The 20157-nt window shown below is 40.1% G+C and overlaps 2 protein-coding genes across 5 annotated transcripts; both read left to right on the top strand.

The window, feature by feature from the left end:
* The first annotated feature begins 2890 nt into the window (after positions 1-2890).
* ISCA1 (iron-sulfur cluster assembly 1) lies at positions 2891-9779 on the top strand. Its single transcript, NM_001271936.2, has 4 exons — positions 2891-3022; positions 3711-3764; positions 5467-5572; positions 7372-9779. Exons 1-4 carry the CDS (start codon positions 2942-2944, stop codon positions 7518-7520), a joined length of 390 nt encoding a protein of 129 aa, NP_001258865.1. The 5' UTR covers positions 2891-2941; the 3' UTR covers positions 7521-9779.
* LOC121108597 lies at positions 9260-18259 on the top strand. Of its 4 annotated transcripts, none has more exons than XM_040656473.2 (4): positions 9260-10251; positions 13664-13749; positions 15549-16068; positions 17613-18259. In XM_040656473.2, the coding sequence occupies exons 2-4, from the start codon at positions 13678-13680 to the stop codon at positions 17858-17860; spliced, it is 840 nt and encodes a 279-aa protein (XP_040512407.1). In that variant the 5' UTR covers positions 9260-10251; positions 13664-13677; the 3' UTR covers positions 17861-18259. The 4 variants fall into 4 exon arrangements, with proteins under 4 accessions (XP_040512407.1, XP_046761908.1, XP_040512406.1 ...); XM_046905952.1 differs by having other exon boundaries at positions 9260-12789; XM_040656472.2 differs by lacking the exon at positions 9260-10251 and adding an exon at positions 13239-13582.
* Positions 18260-20157: the final 1898 nt, after the last annotated feature.

The raw sequence follows: 20157 nt of genomic DNA, 5'->3' as shown, positions 1-20157 counted from the left end.
GACTTACGTTTCTGTATTTCTTCTTAAGTTGTAGCTTTCAGTATTCCTGACTTAAATGTGGAGTTAATCATTAATTTATTTGAATGATCTGTTTTATAAAATGCTATGTTTAATTTTTTTTTCCCTTACCTGTCTCCGTTTCACTAAAGGTGAAGGCTCGAATTTCCAAAGTGACCTTAGGAAGCTGGGATCCTAACTCTTTCTTTATTTTTTTTCATCCACGTGCAGCCAGCTATCTTTATATTTTTAGATGTTCATCTTTCCCCCAAAAGATGTTGTTTTTCTTTACCTATTTTCAGCCTTATCCAGCGCCACAAACGGAAAACAATTCCAATTTTGTTTTCTATAGCATATTTTTCATATCATTTTAAGCCCTTTTTTCCTTTAAGTGAGTTTTTTTTCTATGCTTACACATTCATACCCAAAAAATTCACATGCAGGGCATTAGTATGCCTCGTGTCGTTTACTTAGCCTTCCGTTTATACTTCATGCTTTGTTGATGAGAAGAAAATGTATAAACCTCTAAGAGACTACAGCATAATGTTACAGATAGAAGATATTTTTAAAAACTGAATAAATTCTGCATACTCAGCTCCTTCCCATTGTGAATTTTTTTAGTTTTACAGTGAAACTTTCAATTGTGAGATTTCTAAACTCGCATCTAAATCCTACAGATTACACTTTCAACTTCCACCTCACTTTAAAAATACCTCTTATTTCTGTGGATACTACAACAAAGAATACAATATCAATGTTTGATGGAGCAAATTCTCAGGTGCAAAACACGTTTTTCAAGAGTCATTGCTATTAGCTGTACATTTCCACCAGCAACGAAAAGCCTGCTTACCACACTCATAAAGATTTGCACCAGCAGAGGTGGCCTGCTGTCGCCACTGCACGCCTCACTGTGCTCACATCACTGCTTGGTCTCCATAAACATTCAGCAAGCACTGCTGAATGTCAGTGCATGCATTTTTTCTGCATGGAGGATTTCAGTCACACACCTTTATACAAGGAGGTACAGCAAACAGTACTGACAGAGAAACTGGTTGCCCATTTGCTTCCAGCTTGTACTTAACAGGCACTGCTGGCTAAGGCCTCAGGTTCATAGCACATCCTAAGGCCTTCCACTTGCAGTGGGTATGTTTCAGATGAGGATATGTGCACGTGTTGTGTGCCAGGTGTTTTGTGTAGCTAAGGACAATACAACATTCTTATACACATGGTATCTACTTTCTTATTTGAGGTGAGACTGTGAGTTACTCAGAGTGTTGAAGAGTATGGGCACAGTCACATGTGTAAAAAATAAATGTTATATTTTGAAACTCCAAAGCAGGGCTGTGGCACAGGCTGCAGACAGGCAGCCTGGATGGAGTGTACGAACTGTACTGCTTGCTTGAGACCACAGTGATGAATGTGTGTGGCCTATACCCTGTGTTGCAGGTCACCATTCCATTTTTCTGCATACTTTCATAGAATCATTAAAGTTGGAAAAGACCTCTGAGATCACCAACTCCAACATCACCCCATCAGCTGCATGCCCAATAACCATGTCCCTCTGTCTTAGTTTCAGCTGGGATGGAGCTGTTTTCTTCAGAGCACCTGGCTCTAGGAGAAAAACAATGTTGGTGGCACACTGATTCTTACAGCTGCTGCTAAGCAGTGTTGCACAGAGCCAAGGCCATTCACAGCGAAGGTCCCAAGGATTTGGGACGGAGTGGAATTAGGACAGCTGACTCAAACTGGCCAGAGGGTTATTCTGTACTGTATGACCTCATGTGGGAGGAGTTTTGAAGGGTATGAATGTTCATCGCTGCTTTTGCTCTTCGGGGGTCTAGCTGGGCATTGGTCAGGGGGTGTAATTGCTTGTGCAGCACTTTTATATTTTCATATATATATAAATATACATACGTAGTTGTAAGCATTATCCTTTTTTCTATCTTAGTAAATGGTTTTATCTCAAACAAAAAAAAATCTTTTTTCCAGTTCTCTCTATCCTACTTGGAAGGGGGCAGTGAGCGATGAACGTCTTGTGCTCAGCCATCTGCCAGCACAACAGCCTCGGTACCATATCCACATGTTTCTTAAACACCCCCAGGGACACTGACACCACCATACCCCTGGGCAGTTCATTTGAACACCTCACCACTCTTTCAGAGAAGAAATACCCAACTTGAACCTCCCCTGGTGCAACTTGAGGTAATTCCCTCTCATCCTATTGCTATTACCTGGGAGAAAAGGCTGACCTGTGCCTTACTACAGTCTCCCCTCAGGGAGCTGTAAAGAGCCAGGCTGACTTATTCCACAGATGTGCAGAGGGCTGTATGTCTCATTTTGGTTATTTGGAAACATTTTTTCTCAGAAAGAATGGTCAGGTACTGGCACAGGCTGCCCAGAGAGGTGGAGGAGTCACTACCCCACGAGGTGTTCAGGAAATGTGCAGGTGCACTGAAAGATGTGGTTAGCGGGCATGGCACTGATGGGCTGATGGCTGGAGTCGGTGATGTCAGAGGTCTTTTCCAATCTTAGTGACTCCATGGTTCTGCAGAGACGCCTACCCCTGTTTCCATCAGACTGTATCTGCATTCCCTGGCTGTGGTTCCTGCGGACAGCGACGGTGGGGCCCCGCGGGCAGGGCCGGGCCCCGCACGTAGCTTATCTCCATGCACAAGGCGCGGAGCCGCCGCCCGAAACACACCCCACAGGCCCGCGCAGATGGCCGCAGCACAGCACGGCGGGGAGGGGAGGGGAGAGGCGGGGAGGGAAGGGGCGGGAAGGGGCGGGAAGGGGCGGGCCGGGCCGGGCCGGAGGGAGCCGCCTGCCAATCACACTCGGCTGCCCAATGAGGGCGGATGGCGGAAGCGCGTCGGGAGGGGTGGTGTCGCGGCGTGACGTCGGTGGTGCCCATGGCAGAGGGCAGAGGACGGGGTGGAGGGGCGTGATGGCATCGTCGGTGGTGCGGGCCACGGTGCGCGCCGTCAGCAAGAGGAAGATCCAGGCCACCCGCGCCGCCCTCACTCTGGTCAGTGCCCCGGGCGGAGCGCGCTCGGCTCCCGTTTACGCCCCGCGGCAGCGCTGTCGGAGTCGGGCCGGGCGGCGGGGCCTGCTCCCGCGGCGGGCGGCCTCGGGGTGACAGCGGGCTCGGAGGCGGCGGGCGGGGCGAGGGCGAGCGCCGCTGGGCCTCCGGGGGTGGGAGGGCGAGCGAGAGTCTGGGTGCGGCACGGGCGGGGGGACACCGCCCGGGGGTGTGCGGGCAGCCGGCTGCGGAGCGGGGCTCGGCCGTGCGAGGTGCGTGTGTGTCTACAGACAAATGTAAATACGTCGTGTGCAGAAAGTGACGAGCGGGCTGTGTGCACGGAGACTGTCTGAAAACGAAAAGCTAATCCGAGGGACTTAGGTACCTGAGCTGCTGGCAGTGAGGAGGCGGCAGGTACTCCGTTCCTCACGGATTGGGCTCTGCAGTCATACGGCACTACTGAGGTCAGGCAGCAGGTCAGCAGCAGGTGGGCTGGCGAAGTGACAGGTGGCTGTGCCAAAGGTGGCCATGCAAAGGGGGAGCCAGACTGAAGTGTAAAGCATAACGGTGTTGCACAATGTCAGAATAGAACTGTGTGTAATACAGTTCTGTTAAACACTTGTTTGTGCAAGCACTCGCTGCAAATAAACAAGAAGTAATGATTTGAAGTGATGTTTGTATTTCTGTTTTTCAGACCCCGTCAGCCGTCCAGAAGATAAAACAACTTCTTAAAGACCAGCCTGAGCATGTAAGTATGCCAAGGCTGTTGTGCTGCGCAGCTGGTGGTCACAAAACACTTCTGGCTAACCTAGAAGTCTGAAGTAAACACCCAGCAGTTCAGAGATGTTGGGCGCTTTTTTGGAGGGGAGCGTTTTTTAAGCATTGTTACTGTATAGAGTGAAATGCAGGAGATAGCTTGCTGTAATGGTGTGTCACTGTACAATTACTTTTGAGATGGAAAAAATGTGAAAAGAAGTTGAGCTTCAAACTATTTTTAAGTGATATTTTAATGAAGTCTTCTAATATGGCATAGTGGTGACTTCGTTTAGGGCTTTCAACTGTTGCTTTAAGACATCAATAATTAGTTTTTGTAGGAATTGTCGTTGTGAGGTACATAGCTGTAGTGCTAGATTATTATCTACTGTAAAACACACAGTACTTAAGAAACTTCTCAAAAAGTTCATTTCCGTAAGTTATCAGTATTCCACCAGATAACTGAGCTTTTCAGAGGAAAGCACAGTCTTGCTTTCTAACCACTATAAAAACAAACACTGTTTGTTTATTTTGCTTTACTATAAACACTGTTTATTTTGCTTTAGAGCAAGTACTATTTCAAGAGAAATACTCTCTCTTAACTTCAGTACAGTGCCCATTGTTTCTTTTTCTTCCTGTACATCTGTAAATAACCGGACATTTTGTTCAAAACAGAAAGGATGGTAAGGAAGCCCAAAGCCTACAGCTCAGCTGATCAGTCATCCTTGTGTTATAAATGGTGTTCCTGTTTTCCAACATGCTGCACTGTATCTAGTGTTTCCTGTCGAGAGGTGCTTAGTCTGAGCAGATCACGCACAGTTTGTCTGAGGCCCCGCTTGATGGCATTTGTTAATGTTTTGGTAGACTTTTATTCTAGTAGTGATTACACAGGTATACAGTGTACTTCTATTTAATTATGAGACAGTTGTTTGCTGAAAATGGAAGAGGTATTTTTGAAAGATTATTGTACACAGACGACTTTCTGCTTCTGTACCGCTTTTTCTTAGTTCCTCGCTTACATGGCTGCTTCTTTTTCTTCGAACATAGAAGATCACTGTGGGAAGCCGTGAATGATTACAAACATACCGACTAGGTTGGATTTAACATGGATTAGCATAATAAGCAAATAGATATATTTGATGTAAGGTAGGGCTTGAGTTTTGTGGGCAAAAGGCAATAGGAGTAGTGAAAAAATCAAAGTAAATTCTTTCAGAACTTCGAATTGAAGTAGTTTTCTGATGGTCATTAGAGGAAGAGTATAAAAATATAGCAGCTGCCCTTGGTCTGCCCTCACAGCTTCATAATTAATTATAATGATCTTAAAATAGTGCCTGAATTAGCATCTGAATAAAGTTTAAATTGAAGTCACAATGTTTTGAAATGTTACTGTATTTATGAGACTGGGCACTTACAGAAGTACCAGTAGTTTATTATCACTTCAGAACTTCTTTTTAAGAATGTATTAGAGCTAGGTGCAAAGTAGCAAGTGTCTGATGCTTACCATTACCTTGATAATCAATTTTGTAAAAGGAAAAAAAAAATTAACTGAGCTAGTCCAATTCTGTTCTAGTACTGGCTTTGGAGCAGTGAAGAATAAATGTCATCATTTTGTTATTCCACCTACTTTTATATCTAGGTGTTGAAGAACAGGTATAAAGAAAGTCATATATGGTTTTTTTTGTTTTTTTTTCTTTCAGGTAGGTGTGAAAGTAGGTGTTCGTACAAGGGGATGCAATGGACTTTCTTATACATTAGAATATACAAAGTCTAAAGGAGACTCTGATGAAGAAGTAGTTCAAGATGGTGAGTTTCTGCTGCAGTAGAGCAATCTTATGTGGTTAGAAAGGCGGGTTAGAAATCGTTTTGAGTACTAAATTACAGCAAGAGGTCCTAGCTTTCTAATACTGGAATTACTGTTGCTTTGTTTTCCATATTGGAGTTACTAGTTGAAACCTGCAGCTTTGCAATCTGTGGTTCAGAGGCTACTACACAAAATAAGTAGTGTAGCCAATGTTCATGTTTTATAGGTGGTTAATCTTAGGTATTTAGAGGAAAAAAAATAGAGAAATGCATATAGAAAGGGATACTTTATCAACATACATAAAACTTGAGTTGGCAAAATTAAGGATTTTATTTTTGAAAAGTCTTCTCTAACTTGTCTTCTGCTTGGCTGATCTGTAATTTGTTTTTAACTTGTTTATGATTTGATCTTCAAATTGTTTTGTAACCACCATTTCTACAATTTTAATTAAGCATTACTTTGAAAATTATTTTCATATGCTGATGTTTAAGCATGCTGCCTGATAATTTTGTTCAGCACACTATTGCTAAAATATTGAAACTTCCATAGCTTTTTCCAGTGTTGAGAATAATTTCTTTGTGATCCTTCTGTGAAATAAGGATTTTCACAGAATCAATATAATGTTTGTTTTCAAGAAGTTTCTAAAATATTCCTGTTTTTTGATTTGTTTTGCTTAAGAATTACTGAATTATCTTGTATTTACATTCAGAAAAATTAATCTGGCAGAAAAGTAGGAGATATGAATAAGAATGTGGTATCAGAACCATTTCCTTATAAATAGTATGCTGCTAAGCAGAGCCCATATTCCAGCTGTGTTGTAAATATCTATGACCAACTAGTACATTTCATTCTCTTACAAAATAATTAGTTGGGACAACAAATGACTAAATTGAACTGGAGCACGTGAGATCAAGACTGCCACATAATTCTGCAAGTCCCTCTTGATTTCAGACTTGCTTCTGGAGTTACCTCTGCTTGACTCAGAGCTTCTCTGGCTTTATAGAGCTGAAAACACGTTTTCTGGTTTGGATCTTAGGGAAGATAAAAGCAGTTTCTGTTTCTCTCCGTCAAGAGAGACTTTAAGCTCCAAAGACGGACAGCATTTCAGATGTCTCTGCTTTCTGTTTTGTTTGGCTGCTTCTAGACAGATTCCCAATAAAGGCTTTGACTTTTATATAGCTCTGTACTCACCAAGCTGGTGGCTTTGGATGCCAGCCCAAATTTTCTGGCTTTTAGGTAGTAAGTGACTGCTTCAGGGATCAGATCTGTAAAATTTTGCATTAGGTTTAGCCTTCTGTGTCAGTTGCTATTAATATTCGCCCTAAAAATCCGTTTGGGGTAAGTTCAACTTAGTTGCCTGCAGGCTTGTGTTTTATCTCAATTTTGACTGTAATAGAACAGCTTTCTGGCAGTTGCTTATATAACTTAACCAGTTCTTGCTGTTGTTCACTGATGTTATTTCTGTTATCTCCTACTCTATAAGCAGCTAAAGCAATCTACTCACAGCTTTGTATGAAGATTTCACTTTACATGCCTTAGAAAAGAGATCTCTTTCTGGTTCATAAGATGAACTACTACAAAGACTGTTATTCAGATTTTATATTAGGGTAAAAAATGCAGTGGAAGCATCAGGGTTGAGGAAAAAGAGGTTGTGTTGATGGTCTTCAAATTTTGCTTCTAGTTTTTTTTATCAATATTGAAACTGAAAGTTTACCATTTCCCTTTTATTTGAAATATAATTCAAAGTGAATGATGAATGATTTTGCTCTATGTAAGTTTGTTTTTCTTTGTTGTCTTCAAGGGGTTAGAGTGTTTATTGAGAAGAAAGCGCAGCTGACACTCCTAGGAACTGAAATGGACTATGTAGAAGATAAATTGTCCAGTGAATTTGTCTTCAATAATCCAAACATTAAAGGAACATGTGGCTGTGGAGAAAGCTTTAACATTTGAAATCTCAGGACTACTTCTTTGACTTTAAACATCACAAGACACTTGCTAGTTGGCTTTCAGAAGCAGATCAATTTTCTTCAGTTTCTAGGGTGTGTAAAGTCTGGACACCACTAAGGAAAATAAAGTTAAGTCATGTTGAATATGTAAATTGTGTGTTAAATTGCAGCACTGATGCAGTTATGCTGTAACTTGTGATGAGTTGGAATCCGAAAGGTAAGAACAGTAAGTGCTATCATAATGTCACTGTACTTTTACATGCCAAGGAAATAAAACTCTAATATTCTTTTCCTTTGCAATTTTCTTTGTCCACTCCACTCATTCCCCATCCAGAACTGATGCAATCTGCAAAAGTATATTGCCAGTATATTCTGAGTTGATTTAAAGGAGGGAAAAAAGAAAAATCACCGTTTATAGATGTTTTATATACACAGACATATGGTCTTCAGTTTCAAAGTTCACTGATTATGTAAATGCTTACTTTCCTTTCTTAGATTTCTGATACTTTCATGTTTTTATGCGTAGGTTTTCTGGTAGCCTACTTTCCTCCAAATCCAGAGAAGTCCAAAAAGAAGTTTGTATATTAGTGTAGTGGTAGGCTGTTGCAGCACTGCTTGTAGAAATACTCAAAAATGTACTCACTGAATTTTAATCCCGTTCCTTGCCTTGTTGAAGGCACAGCCTATGTTGTACTTAGTGATTTTCAAAAACATAAAATATATTGAGGTACTGGAGTGCTAAGGCAGGATACAGCCCTTGTTCCTCACATTTCTGTTGTTTCTTTCGTGACTTAAATGGCAGAGGTGTTAAAAATTATCCAGATTTTGATTCTGTATTCACAGAATGTGTCTGTATTCTCATTATGCTATCTGTCTACCAAAGCCATAAGCCGCTTTTTCTGGGAGAGAAATCTTAACTTTTTTTTAACCGTGCGTGCTACTCGTTCTGTTAGAACTCTAAACTCTGCTTAGTAACTGTGTAGCACTAGGATTTTTCATTTCAAAAGCTTACAGTAACCTCTATGTAACGGCTAACCAAAGGTTAATTTAGTAACAGGAAACCACTCATCATTTAAAAAAAAAAAAAAAAGCTTTTATTGAGTAATTATTTTAAAAATAATTCTGTCAGTAATTAAAAAAATATATATCAGATTACTCCTAATTAGATTATTCCCTTTCTGAAGCATTGTTTTTCAAGCTGATGGTCTTCCACTGGAAATCAGGCAGAAGTGTAAACATTTCTCCAGGCCTTCCAAGAGCTGATAGGAGAAAAGTACAGTTCCATCCTTTTATCTTTAATTTCCCTGATTGTCTAAAGAGGGCACTGTGCAGCTAAGCTACTTCCTTTTGTAGACAAGATAGTATCTTGTTAATCTGGGAAACTAACCTGAACACTTAGTCAGAAGAGTGGAGTTAGAAAGTAGAGGATTCTGGGGACTGGGCTCTTAGCATCATGTATGCTTGCCTGTAACAACTTGGCAGTAGTGACATACTAAAGATGTAGACTTGCAGCCAGTTAGATCTGGCTTGAGAAAATATGTAGAGACAAGAATAAAAATGAAAAACTTACATCGTTCTTGATATGTACTGCATAGGAATTGAAGGCCAGAATTTCCAGAGCTATAGTTTAATATTAGATGCTTGAATTTCAGTTGTATACTATGTCACCTTTTGGTATAAAAACACTTTTTCCTTTAGTAGTCAACTGTTATACACAGTTACTTTATTTTATACAGTAATCCAGGAGTAACTGGTGTAACACTGGTTAGGTGAATTTATAGTGCCGTAAACGCTTTCGTCTTGCCAAACAAAAATCCGGTTAATGTGATAGTATGTCTAAAACTTCAAGCTAAGGGCATTTCTTCAGATTGGTGTTTCTGTGCTCCTTGCTAGCAGATAAGACCATGAATGTGGTAGCACTGGTGTTTGCTAAGAGTGCTTTGACTTTACTCATTTCACTTGTTTCAGTGTGCATCTGGTTTTGGGGATGTTTTTGGACCTGTGCACACACATTAATCTTTTTCGTGTGTTTTGTGTATATGCCTTGAATGGAAGTTTGAATTTTCATACTCTCATGAAATAATCTTTTAAAATGTGTTAATTTACTGACCCATAACGCACAGTCTGTTAAAGTAAGCTTCTGCTTAAGTGCTATTTACTGTTCTATAGGCACATGGTTTTGTCAGTTGATACAATTTTGTGCAATACTGTATGTAGAGTTCTGAGTTATTATAATAAATATTGCCTGTTGGTAAATGTGAAAGATTCTTGAAATGATTCTTTTTACAATAATAAATACAGGGCAGAGGGCATGACAGAGGATTAGGCTTGTATTGCCTGGATTAAGAAATAGATACAATGTTCATGTTACCTGAATTCATAATTCTAAGGAATATTAACAAATTCTGAGAAAGTGATGGAGATTGTTGATACAGCTGTATTTTCATGATGCTGGAGAGAAAGAACCAAGTCTTTCTTATAGTCGGGCGGCTGGAAATGCAGCAGCTGTCTTTATTTTGAAGTTCTTACAGAACTTGGGGAACAAAAAAGCAAAACCCTAAAACAAACAAAAAAATTCTTGTGCACCAGCAAGTTACTCCTGATCTACTCTTTTTTGTAGCTCTCTTTGGATGTCTCGAGAAGGAGGACAACTTGTTCAGGAAAACCTTAAACAGCTCAGTATACAAGTCATTCTGACAACAGATGGCAGCACAAAATCATTTTGAACTAAAAAAGTAAGACAAAGGTGATAGGATTGTAAAATCTAGTGTCAAATAATTATTGTTCTGTGTGTGTTGAATCCTATCTGTCAGGCTGATTATGTTGTTTACTGATCACTGTAATTGTTATTCTCCCAATTTATTTAAATGGGCTTTACTAGCAGAAAAATTCCCTAACTATACCATTTTGGTGCTAACACTGCATTATTTATTTATTTATTTATTTTATGAAGCAGGTAATTCTTCTATGATGCTACAATTCTGCAATCTCTCTTGACAAAAATCTGTAGTTGTCTCATGTGGCAAAGTACGTATTTATGTATTTGTCCTGGAACAGCTCTGAAAAGATTACCTGAAAAATTACTTTTCAGCATGACTAGCTTTTTATCTGTAAACACAATTTACAGGTAAAACTGTAAAGCCACACAGTGAGAACTTTGACCTTCTCTTTTCTTCTCTTTGCTTGTTCTTTTAAGATATGTGAGGAATGCTGCTTCGTGAAGGTGAGCTAAAATACAAGGACCTAGCAGAGCTCCACATGCACTTGGGTTTGAGTGGCATTGTAATTGTTTTCAGCAGAAGCTGGCATTTTCCTTAAAGATACACTGAGGGAAGTTTATTTGCTGAACTGAAGCAAGCTCTCTGCCATCATCTCTTACTGTCCCTTTGAGTGGGTCATTTATTTAACCTGTGTGTACCTTCACTGGTAGCAGCACTTCTCAGACTGTGGAACCTGTGTTCCTAGATCAGATCTAGGAACACCAGCTACAGTGTCTTAACCGCTGCCGCTTTTCATATAGTCCCACTTCCTGGGAACAGATAGTTACTGCCACACGGGGGCAGTAAGTTTACTGCAATTACCATTCATTCAAAATGTGAATTGCCTCTGCCTTGTTCCCATGTTCTGTTTCCTCTGGTATTTCAGAGAGTACTTTTTGCAGATATTGATGGAAATGATTGTTGTGTTGGTCACCCTTATTTCTGTTCTGTTCTGTTTTTCCTGTCTGTTTCTGAAGGATACAGATGGGTACAGGTAAGCTGAATGCCAAATCACTTTAAGACCTCCTGATGCAAAGAGTAACAAAGAGCGGACCATTTATTTTTGCCAACGAGCTTTTTCTATTGGTTTTCTTTCCTTTTGTCTCCTTGCTAGTAGTGTGCTAGTGTACTTCATTAATGCTATATCTAACTACAAGTTAATGTGGATCAATTCTGATGGTTAGCTTTAACCTCCAAATGCTGGGATAGTCTGATCCAACAGGATGAAGAATCTCATGTAATAACAAAGTCTTCTTTCACAACAGTACTCTCATCCTCTACACCTGACTTATCTAGATTTTAGCTATTGCACAGTAATTTTATTACACATGATTTTAATGAAAAGTTCCTTCTTTATCTTACCGAAACTTAATCTAGACAGCAAGAATAAGTTCCCCTGGCTACTGAAATGAGAGAGCCTCCAAAAAAATTGGAATAACCTAAATAGCAGAATTCATTACACAGAGATTTCCAGCCAGACATTTCCTTTTTTTGACCATGTGTTTTGATCTTTAACTTGTTCATAGTGAATCATCCATGTAGACATTTAATTCCTAATCACAGTATTCTGAATCAGTATTTTTATATGGAGTAGCAAAACTGTTTAAATTAGTGTGCTTTTCTGTTAATTATACTTATTATACTGGTAAGCTTGTGTCCTCCATTTAAGGCTGCTGCCCCTATCACAAATTTGTAAATAAGTGACTGAAAATCAACTGGTGAGGCTAAGTTTGTGTTAACACGTTGTATTTTGCCTATTAGTATTTCAAGGGAGGAACCAGTGTTCCCTTGCTGAAATATAGGAAAACCACAATATAGCAATAAGCAGAGATAAAGTGGTAGCCAGAGATACCTGCCTATGTCCTAGGTAGCCTGAAATGCCTGCTATGAGGTAAGCTAACTTATACCACGTTCTGTTCATGAACAACTTCTCTTTTCCACAATTAATCCAGAACTTAAAAGTGTTTGTGCAATCCTTAAATCCAAAGGCTGACACACATTTAAAAAGATCTTTTCCATCCTCATTACAGACATGGTTCAGAACTGTGAAGCAGAATACAAAGTCTCAAAACAACTGTCATGAACTCCAGGTTTTGATCATTTCAAGGAAAACTTAAGTCTGCACATGAGCCTTCCTTTGTCTTAATGAAATTTGTGCTGCCTGGGCTGTCATAAGATTGACTAGAACAGCCTTGTGCTATAATGAGGCCCATATGCCTCAATAAAGAGGCTTTGCATGTAGCACTTCTGAAAACAATACTCTTGGTTTATTATTAAATTGAAAAATCTTTCCTGGAAAATAGCAGTCTGGGGGGAAGCTGTCTGAGCTGTTCAGTGGAACTGCAAAGGTGGTGGCTTTGTTTCTGCTCAGCTGCCACACCCAGCTCCACCAGGTGAAGAAACTTGCCTCTGGTCGATCACCTGCTGTGGAATCAAAGTCTACAACTTGCCACTATGCTCCTAACTCCCCAAAGTGGAGTCACATGGATCTGGTTGAACAACCTTAGCTTGCAAGTATGTGGTCGGGGATGCCGGCTAAGCACCTGCATGTAAATCTTGTTTGCTGGACAGAACAAAGAGTGATTGACTTCACAAGATACAGAGATGGTTCTAGTTGGGCAAAACAACAAACTCTGAACCCAGATTACAAAGAAAGGAAATTAAGGGGCGAGGGGGTACCTACTGGGTGGGATGGCTGATAGGCAAATTGAGAAGAATGTGAACACTGAGTACCTCAGCCAGCAGGGAGAGGGGGAGGGACTCACTAGCGCTGGGGTACAGGGATAAAGGAGGGGTTGTGTCCCCCAGTACTTTGAGAGATCCATTGGGTTATGCTCCAGTGGACTCTCCCTTGATTCAAACAAAGCAGACAGCACAGCCTGCCGCAGGTGCTCTCAGCGGTGACCCCAGCAGGCCGCAGCGGGAGGGGCGGACGTCTGTCCTGCTCGGCGCCGCGCTCCCGCCTTTCTGAGTTGCCGGGATGGCGGCGGTTGGCGTGTGGTGTGTGACAGGGCCGTGACGGCCGCTGCTGCCAGAACATGGGCAGCAGGAGAGCGGGGATCTTGTCTATGTTAGGAAAAGGGGAAGCAAGGTTAAAAGAATGAAGCCAGCAAAGGAAAAAAGTAGTGCTTTGGGCGGATTTGGTGTGAAAGTTCCTTGGTTTGGAAATCATCTTGCAAAGACTGTGGGAAATGCTGCCCTATGTGAGGTTCTAAACTGGCAGGCAGAGTACCTTTGTGCATGATGCGGAAACATCATTGTTACTTCACAGGCTGCTGGGAAGTAAGGGGCTGACTTACTTTTATGTGTCTGTACTTCCCTGCCAGTGTTTTCCCCACTTTCACATCTTTTAATCTCTAATTAAAATTGCTTCAATTGTTTTTTTTAGCACACTGAAGGCAAATGGATCAGACTGAGGATGGTATGCTGCTGGAAGATACAGATCAGAAGCAGTCATCTTCTGTGGGCTGGAAAGTGAGAACTGTAACAGTATAAAAACCATTTGTAGGCTTTCTGTGCTCATCTCCTTTATCCTCAGGGTTGTTTTGATGTGCTTTTTCCCCCCTTGTTGATGTTTTCTTGCCTAGGTACCTCTACAGTACCAAATCATTATTTTTATATTGTTATACCAAAATGCTCTTTCCTATATGCAGTGGACCTGCCAGAATGAGAAGATATGCCAGGCTTTAATGGAATGATGCTTTGCAAGAAAATACAGAGAATTTTTTTTTAAGCATCACAAGTACATTTGTGCTGAATAGTTGTAGCAAAAAGAAAAAAAAAATACTACCAGCATCTACAGCAGTTGAACATTTCATGATCAATATTTAGCATATGAATAATGTTTTAATTACTGTCATTTGTTCCTATTCTTGAAAAGAAAGAGGTATTTGTTTATGCTTTAAATCAAAAAGATGAATTTGTTTGTTTCTCATTTGTCCTGTGTGCATCAGTGTGTTTGATGAGAATACTGGTAAGATCCAGGTGTCTTAATCTGCTTTGTCCTTTACATTACATGCTCTTTAATAAATGTTTATCTTAATAGAAGCAGCTCTCTTGCTTTCTTCTGTAAATTTTGAGTGCTACTTGAATAAAACAGAAAGCCACTGCAATCCCAGCAATAGGCATTTTGCCTCAAGTAATTTTTATTCTAAGTGATGCTACTTACTTTTCTGCAGAAATTATCAGTCTCTGAGCTTTCAGTAAAACAGAATGACTCAATGCATAATATCTGGATCCAGTGCCTGCTAGTATATGGCAGGAAACAAACAGCACATCTTTTTCATTATTTGATGCATCATCTTTACAACCTCCTATGTAATAAACTGACTGGCCTTAGGTGCTGGACATGAGATGAGGAATGCAAAAGATTACAGATTCCGTAGGCTCATTTACTTACTTACTAGGCTTATTTATTTACTCTTAGTGATCTGTTTTATACACATAGCCTATGTAGTGGAACACATTGTTCCAGTCAAACTACATTTCAAAAACAGTTTTGGACAGGTTTATTTATTAAGGCGTGAAGTGGAAAAAATAAGAGAATTTTTCATGTTGTCCTCTACAGCCCATTCCAAATAGTAGAAAAGAAACTTCTATGCATATTCATGCAGATCAGTTCAAAGGGAACTGTTGTCATTGTGAAGTGCTGGGAACACCATTTGTTGTATCTCATGTGATCATCTTTCTTTTATCTTCATCTATAGTCACTGAGTGTATGGGTTACATAGGGAAAAAAGAGAATAGACTCTTGAGCAGGGTGTGTTATGATAGGACAAGGGGTGATGGTTTCAAACTGATAGCGGAGATATAGAATGGACATAAGGAAGAAGTTTTTTATGTCACAGCTGGTAAGGCACTGGAACAGGTTGCCCAGAAAGGTGGTTGGTGTGCCTTGTTCTTGGAGACATTCAAGGCCAGGCTGGATCAGGCTCTGAGCAAACTGACCTAGCTGTGAGTGTCTCTGTTCAGTGCAGGGGAGCTGGACTAGGTGACTTTTAAAGGTCCCTTTCGATTCAGATGATCAGGTGATTTTATAAATAATTTTTATTGTATGCTTACGTTGTAAGACTTTTGTGGGGAGGATGATTTGCATTGTATGAAGATCACCAGCTACCAAACTCTGACTCATATCAAAACTTTAGTCTTTAAAAAATAGAATAGTATTAATAAAATAAAGCATCCTAATACTCCACAGAACTTATTTTTATAGTTATGAGCATTTTCATTAATGTGGAAAGTTTCCCTGTATTTTTTTCTTTTTTTCTTTTCAGGTGTCAGAGTTGTTATCTTTCACAAATATCAGAAATGAGCAGCAAAATTACCTTTCACTTCTGGAGCAAACACACGTCTCTCTCTTCCATACCATACAGTCAGCAGTAAGATCTAATGACTGGGATGCTGCAGCACGTAGCAAATGCGGCTTTCTTTGTAAGAAGTCTATTAGTAGTAGTTATTCACAAATAGGTATTGCGAAGGAAAATGCTGAGTCATTAAGAATAGGAGTGAGAATTGCAGACAGCTCCATATCTGAAGATGTCAAACAGCTGTCTGAATCAAAGCCAGAAGTATCTGTTTCTGGAGGACACAAAAAATTCTATGCTAGTGACTCGCTGCGAAAACATATTCTCCCTTACGTGTTTTTGATCAAAAATTGCCTTTCTATGCCACTTTCTTTGATCCAAGACAAATGTTTCAGTGGAGAGATATTAAGCAAAATACAGTATTTAAGGAAAGAGAAGAGGATCACAGCAACATCAGAGACTCCTGTTTCCAAATTAGATGCTTCTGAAGGTGCGTAGTCTGTAATGATATTTATATATGGCTCAGAATAGCTCAAATGGGAATAGCTGAGAACCATAGGAAAAAAAAAAAAAATTGAGACTGAATTTCAAGATATGGCTCCTGAATGTAAAAATTCAGGTATTATACTCTGTAATAATTTTCAAATAATAGAAGCATGAATATCTGGGACATGGAAAAAATGCTTGCCAAAGCAAAAGCAGACAGTCTGCTACCTTAATTTATACCAAACATTTATTTATCCAGGACAACATGGAACAAATATCAGAAAGTTGTACAAAAAAATGCACATTTGATAATGTTAGTATTTGGTCCTCAGGCTTTTTAGTTGTTCCTGATGTTGACTTGAATTCAGTGGGAATTCTGGCGTGGATTTTGGTGTAAGTTGAGTTTGTGGAAACTGTTTACTCCTCATTTAAACAAAGCAGTTCATTTTTCTAAGTAACAGCTTCAACAGCTCTTGAATTACATTTTTATTTTTTTAACCCTACATCTGCTCTAAAGTGTAGTAACAAGCTTTTTATGAATCTGCTACATCTCATGGCTTGCATACATGGTAAACATTCTGCCTGGAGAGTCTCACACTAGAGAACCTTTGCTCCCACTCATGTGGCAGAATACAAAATGTGAGCCAAGTTAACACTGTTCACATATCCCACCCCTTCTCCCCATTCTCATAGCTTCGATGTACTTTACAACCTCATACCAATTTTTCCTATCTTTGTGTGTGTTTCTCTCTGGAAAACACTAGTTAATGATACTTCCTAGATAACTAAGGAGAAATTAAATCCATCTTTATATCTTCTGGATTCTCAAATAATAGCCTCAAGTCTCCAAGAAACAACTTGGAGGAGATAATATGATTTCCACTGTTAAAATTTTTCCAGGTGCATCAGTTTGAAGCTGAAGACTGTCAGAGCATCCACTTCTTTCTGGCCCTCAAAAAGCAGACAAGTGTTCAAGCTAGTATGAGTTGGTTCTTCTGTTTTATCTGTTGAGATGTTCCTCATTGGCCAGCAGTGACAAAATTGATGCCTAGATGGCCAAGGACACTTTAATGTGGAAAAGGATGAAACTAACTTTTTTGTTCAGTTCAAACAAGAGATGCAATCTCGGCAGCGTTATTTTGAGCGTGTCTTCACTAATCTGTCAGCAACTCACAACTACAAGAGCGTGCAGCTCCTAAGTGCTGACATCTAGTCATTTTTGCCTAGTGAATGTGGCTGGCAACATGGGTAACAAACAGTGATGATGATATGTGAAATATTTTTCCTCTTGACTTGGTAATCTTTAAGAATCCCTCTATGCATATAAGTGGAAGCAGGACAAGACTTACGCATGTTAGGTTTTGCTTAAAAGCAACAACAAAACCAAACAATATAGGCAGTGATCAGTTGATCATTTGGGTCCTGGAACTCAGCTTAAATTACAGCATGCAGATGTCAGTGTTCATGCCTTGTTGCAGTGTACTCCTACTTATTTTAGAGAAAAGGTTGTATAACATGTATGTTAACATAATACATACTTATTGCCAGTGCCAGAAGTACCATATGTTGTCTTCCGTAACCTGAGGGAATTGCAATGGAAGCTGTATAAAGGCATTGTGAAGAGGAGGGAGTCTAGCCGAATTTTTTGGAGAGAAGCAAATTATGGAACTTTTACAATACCGGATGGAACAGCTGTAAAGACATACTACAACCTCCCTTTGATTTTTAAAGATTCAGTAACTTTGTCAGTTTATCCTGCATATCCTGTTCTACATCTTGAATTTAAAAGGAAATAAATAACTGCAGCTCAGAAGAGGAAGCAAATAAAACTGCAAGTGCCTTAGGCAATTAAAAAAATTATCATTATTTTTAGTGATTCTTCAGTCTGTAGTAGTAGCTTGAATTTGAGCCTGGAGTATAACCTTCCCACACTGTACAAACGCAGCATGATAAGCTGACTTTTCCCCCCAAAGATTTCATTGCTCCATGGATGTGGTACAGCTGGACATAAATGTTAGCCTTCATGAAAACAAGGTTCACTTATTTCTCTGTCTGTCCTGGAACATAATAAGTAGCTGCTTATGTAAAAACATTATGTCTTTTCCTGTAAACTGTAATTCTCAGTCTAGGGAGTCTGGCTCAGTTAACTGCTATTTAAGATACCCCAGTCAGGGTGTTCCCAGGAATAGGCACTTTCTAGGTAAATCAGCCCACTTAACTAAGCAGGGTCATGCCCTGCCCAGATTAAGGAACCCAAATCTGTCCTTTCTTTCTCTGCCTTTTATATCTCCCTCCCTCTGCTGCCCCCCCCCCCCCCCCCCCCCCTTTTTATTATTATTATTATTTTAATTTTTATTTGCCACTTCTCTACTCTCTTCTACCTTTTCTTAAAATCACACTAATGCTTAGGTACTGTTTTAATCACCTTTGCTGTTGGTGTGTCTTCTTGTCACTCATAAGTCAGTCTTTGCTTGCAAATGCCCAGGAGATAGTCCCTCTTTCAGTTTGTTTTGCGTAAGGGGTGAACTTCCTAGTTGTATTCTTTCCCCATCTTCCACTCTCCTTCCACCCATCAGACTCGTCTTTTTTATGATCAAATTCACTCCATTCTGATTACAAATGAGATCGCTCTGCCAAACCCACAACCAGCCTCCAAGTGTTAGCAACATCTTTTACTTTCCCGGTTGCCACTGCTAATAAGTTTGTCCGGTGGTGTTGCCTTTCCAAAACGACCTGTCTTCCATTTGTTCCAGACAGATCTTCTCTTCAAGCTACTCTGATATAGGTTGGTTTGCTTAGCAATAAGGATTAGTACATTAGTTTAAGAACCAATATATTAGTTAACAAAAGGATTCTGTAAGTGATAGTTCTAAAACTTTCCATTTCAGCTCTAGTGGGTGAACAGTCTTGTTTTTCCTCAATAATTTTGCACTGGGGACATAATAGAATACTTTTCTGCCTCAATGATTTTGCCTCATGAGCAGTACTGGAGTCACAATAGAACACTTATCTTTTGCCTCAAAACATGCAGGGACATTTTCCTCGGGTTCCACATACATTTTTTTTTTAAAGTGGTTCACTGTGGCCTAATAAGCAGTGAAAATCTCCCAGATTGGGGAAAAGTGGATGAAGTGAGTCAAAGTGTTCAGTGATGAAGCTGAAGGTGAAAAAAAGGGGAAGAAGTAGGTGGGCACTCAACCGCCCTGAATACCACTGCCCAAAGGGGTATTAGCATATGTCTATGAGACCTTGAAAAAGAGTGAATATGTATGCCAAAGTACTGCATATGTGTAAATGTAGGACCTGAACTCTGAGAGCGCATGCTTGCTTGTCAAATCGCCCAGTGTGCGTCATGAGGAGTAAAGGAATGCTACTTTCTAACACCACATTGGAGTTAGAGAGTTTTCTTCCTGGATTTCAGATGACAACTCTGAGTTTTCCACTGATGGTAGCTGCCTAACTGTGCTCTTCCGTCTTCTGTTCTGCAAGCAAGTTATTCCCTGGAGATACAGGTGGCTGTTGACATTGTATTTAACAGAAGATGAAAACGGCCATCTCTTCATGGATGAGATACTAAGCATGGAAACCCTGCTGCTTCACCAGATGGTGTTTACAGAGATACCTAAAGAAATGGGTGAAGTTGTCTTAGCTACCCAGCCGCAGTCACTCTCATGGAAATCCCAGTGTTAGAGCTGGGTAAGTATTTCAGACTTACTCTAACCCTGCAAATTATTCCTCTCAGCTGCATAAGGGTTGTGAGACAGAGCTGACTGAAATACCTAGCTTGCTTCTACTTTGCACAGCTTTTGTTGTATCCTCACCCAGAGGCTGGCTGCCAAGTGGTGGTGCGCTACTTTCTTTCTTTTTCAAAGATCTGATCTAAAACCTAACAAAGTTAAAGAAAACCCACAAGCTTCAGTGGACTTTGGACTAGGAATATAAACCATGAAATTGATTTCTTCTGATGTCTGAAAGATAACTATTCAATGAGTTTCCTGGGTATTTTCTGATAATAGCTGTCCCTGCTTTTGAGTTGTAGCTTGAAAGGACACATAACTTGATTCCCCAGACACATGCTGCTGGGAGAAGGCAC

This window comes from Gallus gallus, chromosome Z, assembly GCF_016699485.2.
Source record: "Gallus gallus isolate bGalGal1 chromosome Z, bGalGal1.mat.broiler.GRCg7b, whole genome shotgun sequence".
Classification (NCBI taxonomy): Eukaryota; Metazoa; Chordata; class Aves; order Galliformes; family Phasianidae; genus Gallus; species Gallus gallus.
This window is presented reverse-complemented; position numbering and strand designations above follow the sequence as displayed.

Excerpts from the sequence above, each read along its gene's own strand:
- ISCA1 (NM_001271936.2), top strand. The coding sequence starts at position 2,942 with ATGGCATCGTCGGTGGTGCGGGCCACGGTGCGCGCCGTCAGCAAGAGG. Across the intron at positions 3,765-5,466 it reads TTAAAGACCAGCCTGAGCAT|GTAGGTGTGAAAGTAGGTGT; the intron begins GTAAGTATGCCA and ends TTTTTCTTTCAG. Across the intron at positions 5,573-7,371 it reads TGAAGAAGTAGTTCAAGATG|GGGTTAGAGTGTTTATTGAG; the intron begins GTGAGTTTCTGC and ends GTTGTCTTCAAG.
- LOC121108597 (XM_040656473.2), top strand. The coding sequence starts at position 13,678 with ATGGATCAGACTGAGGATGGTATGCTGCTGGAAGATACAGATCAGAAG. Across the intron at positions 13,750-15,548 it reads CATCTTCTGTGGGCTGGAAA|GTGTCAGAGTTGTTATCTTT; the intron begins GTGAGAACTGTA and ends TTTTCTTTTCAG. Across the intron at positions 16,069-17,612 it reads CAAATTAGATGCTTCTGAAG|TGCCAGAAGTACCATATGTT; the intron begins GTGCGTAGTCTG and ends ACTTATTGCCAG.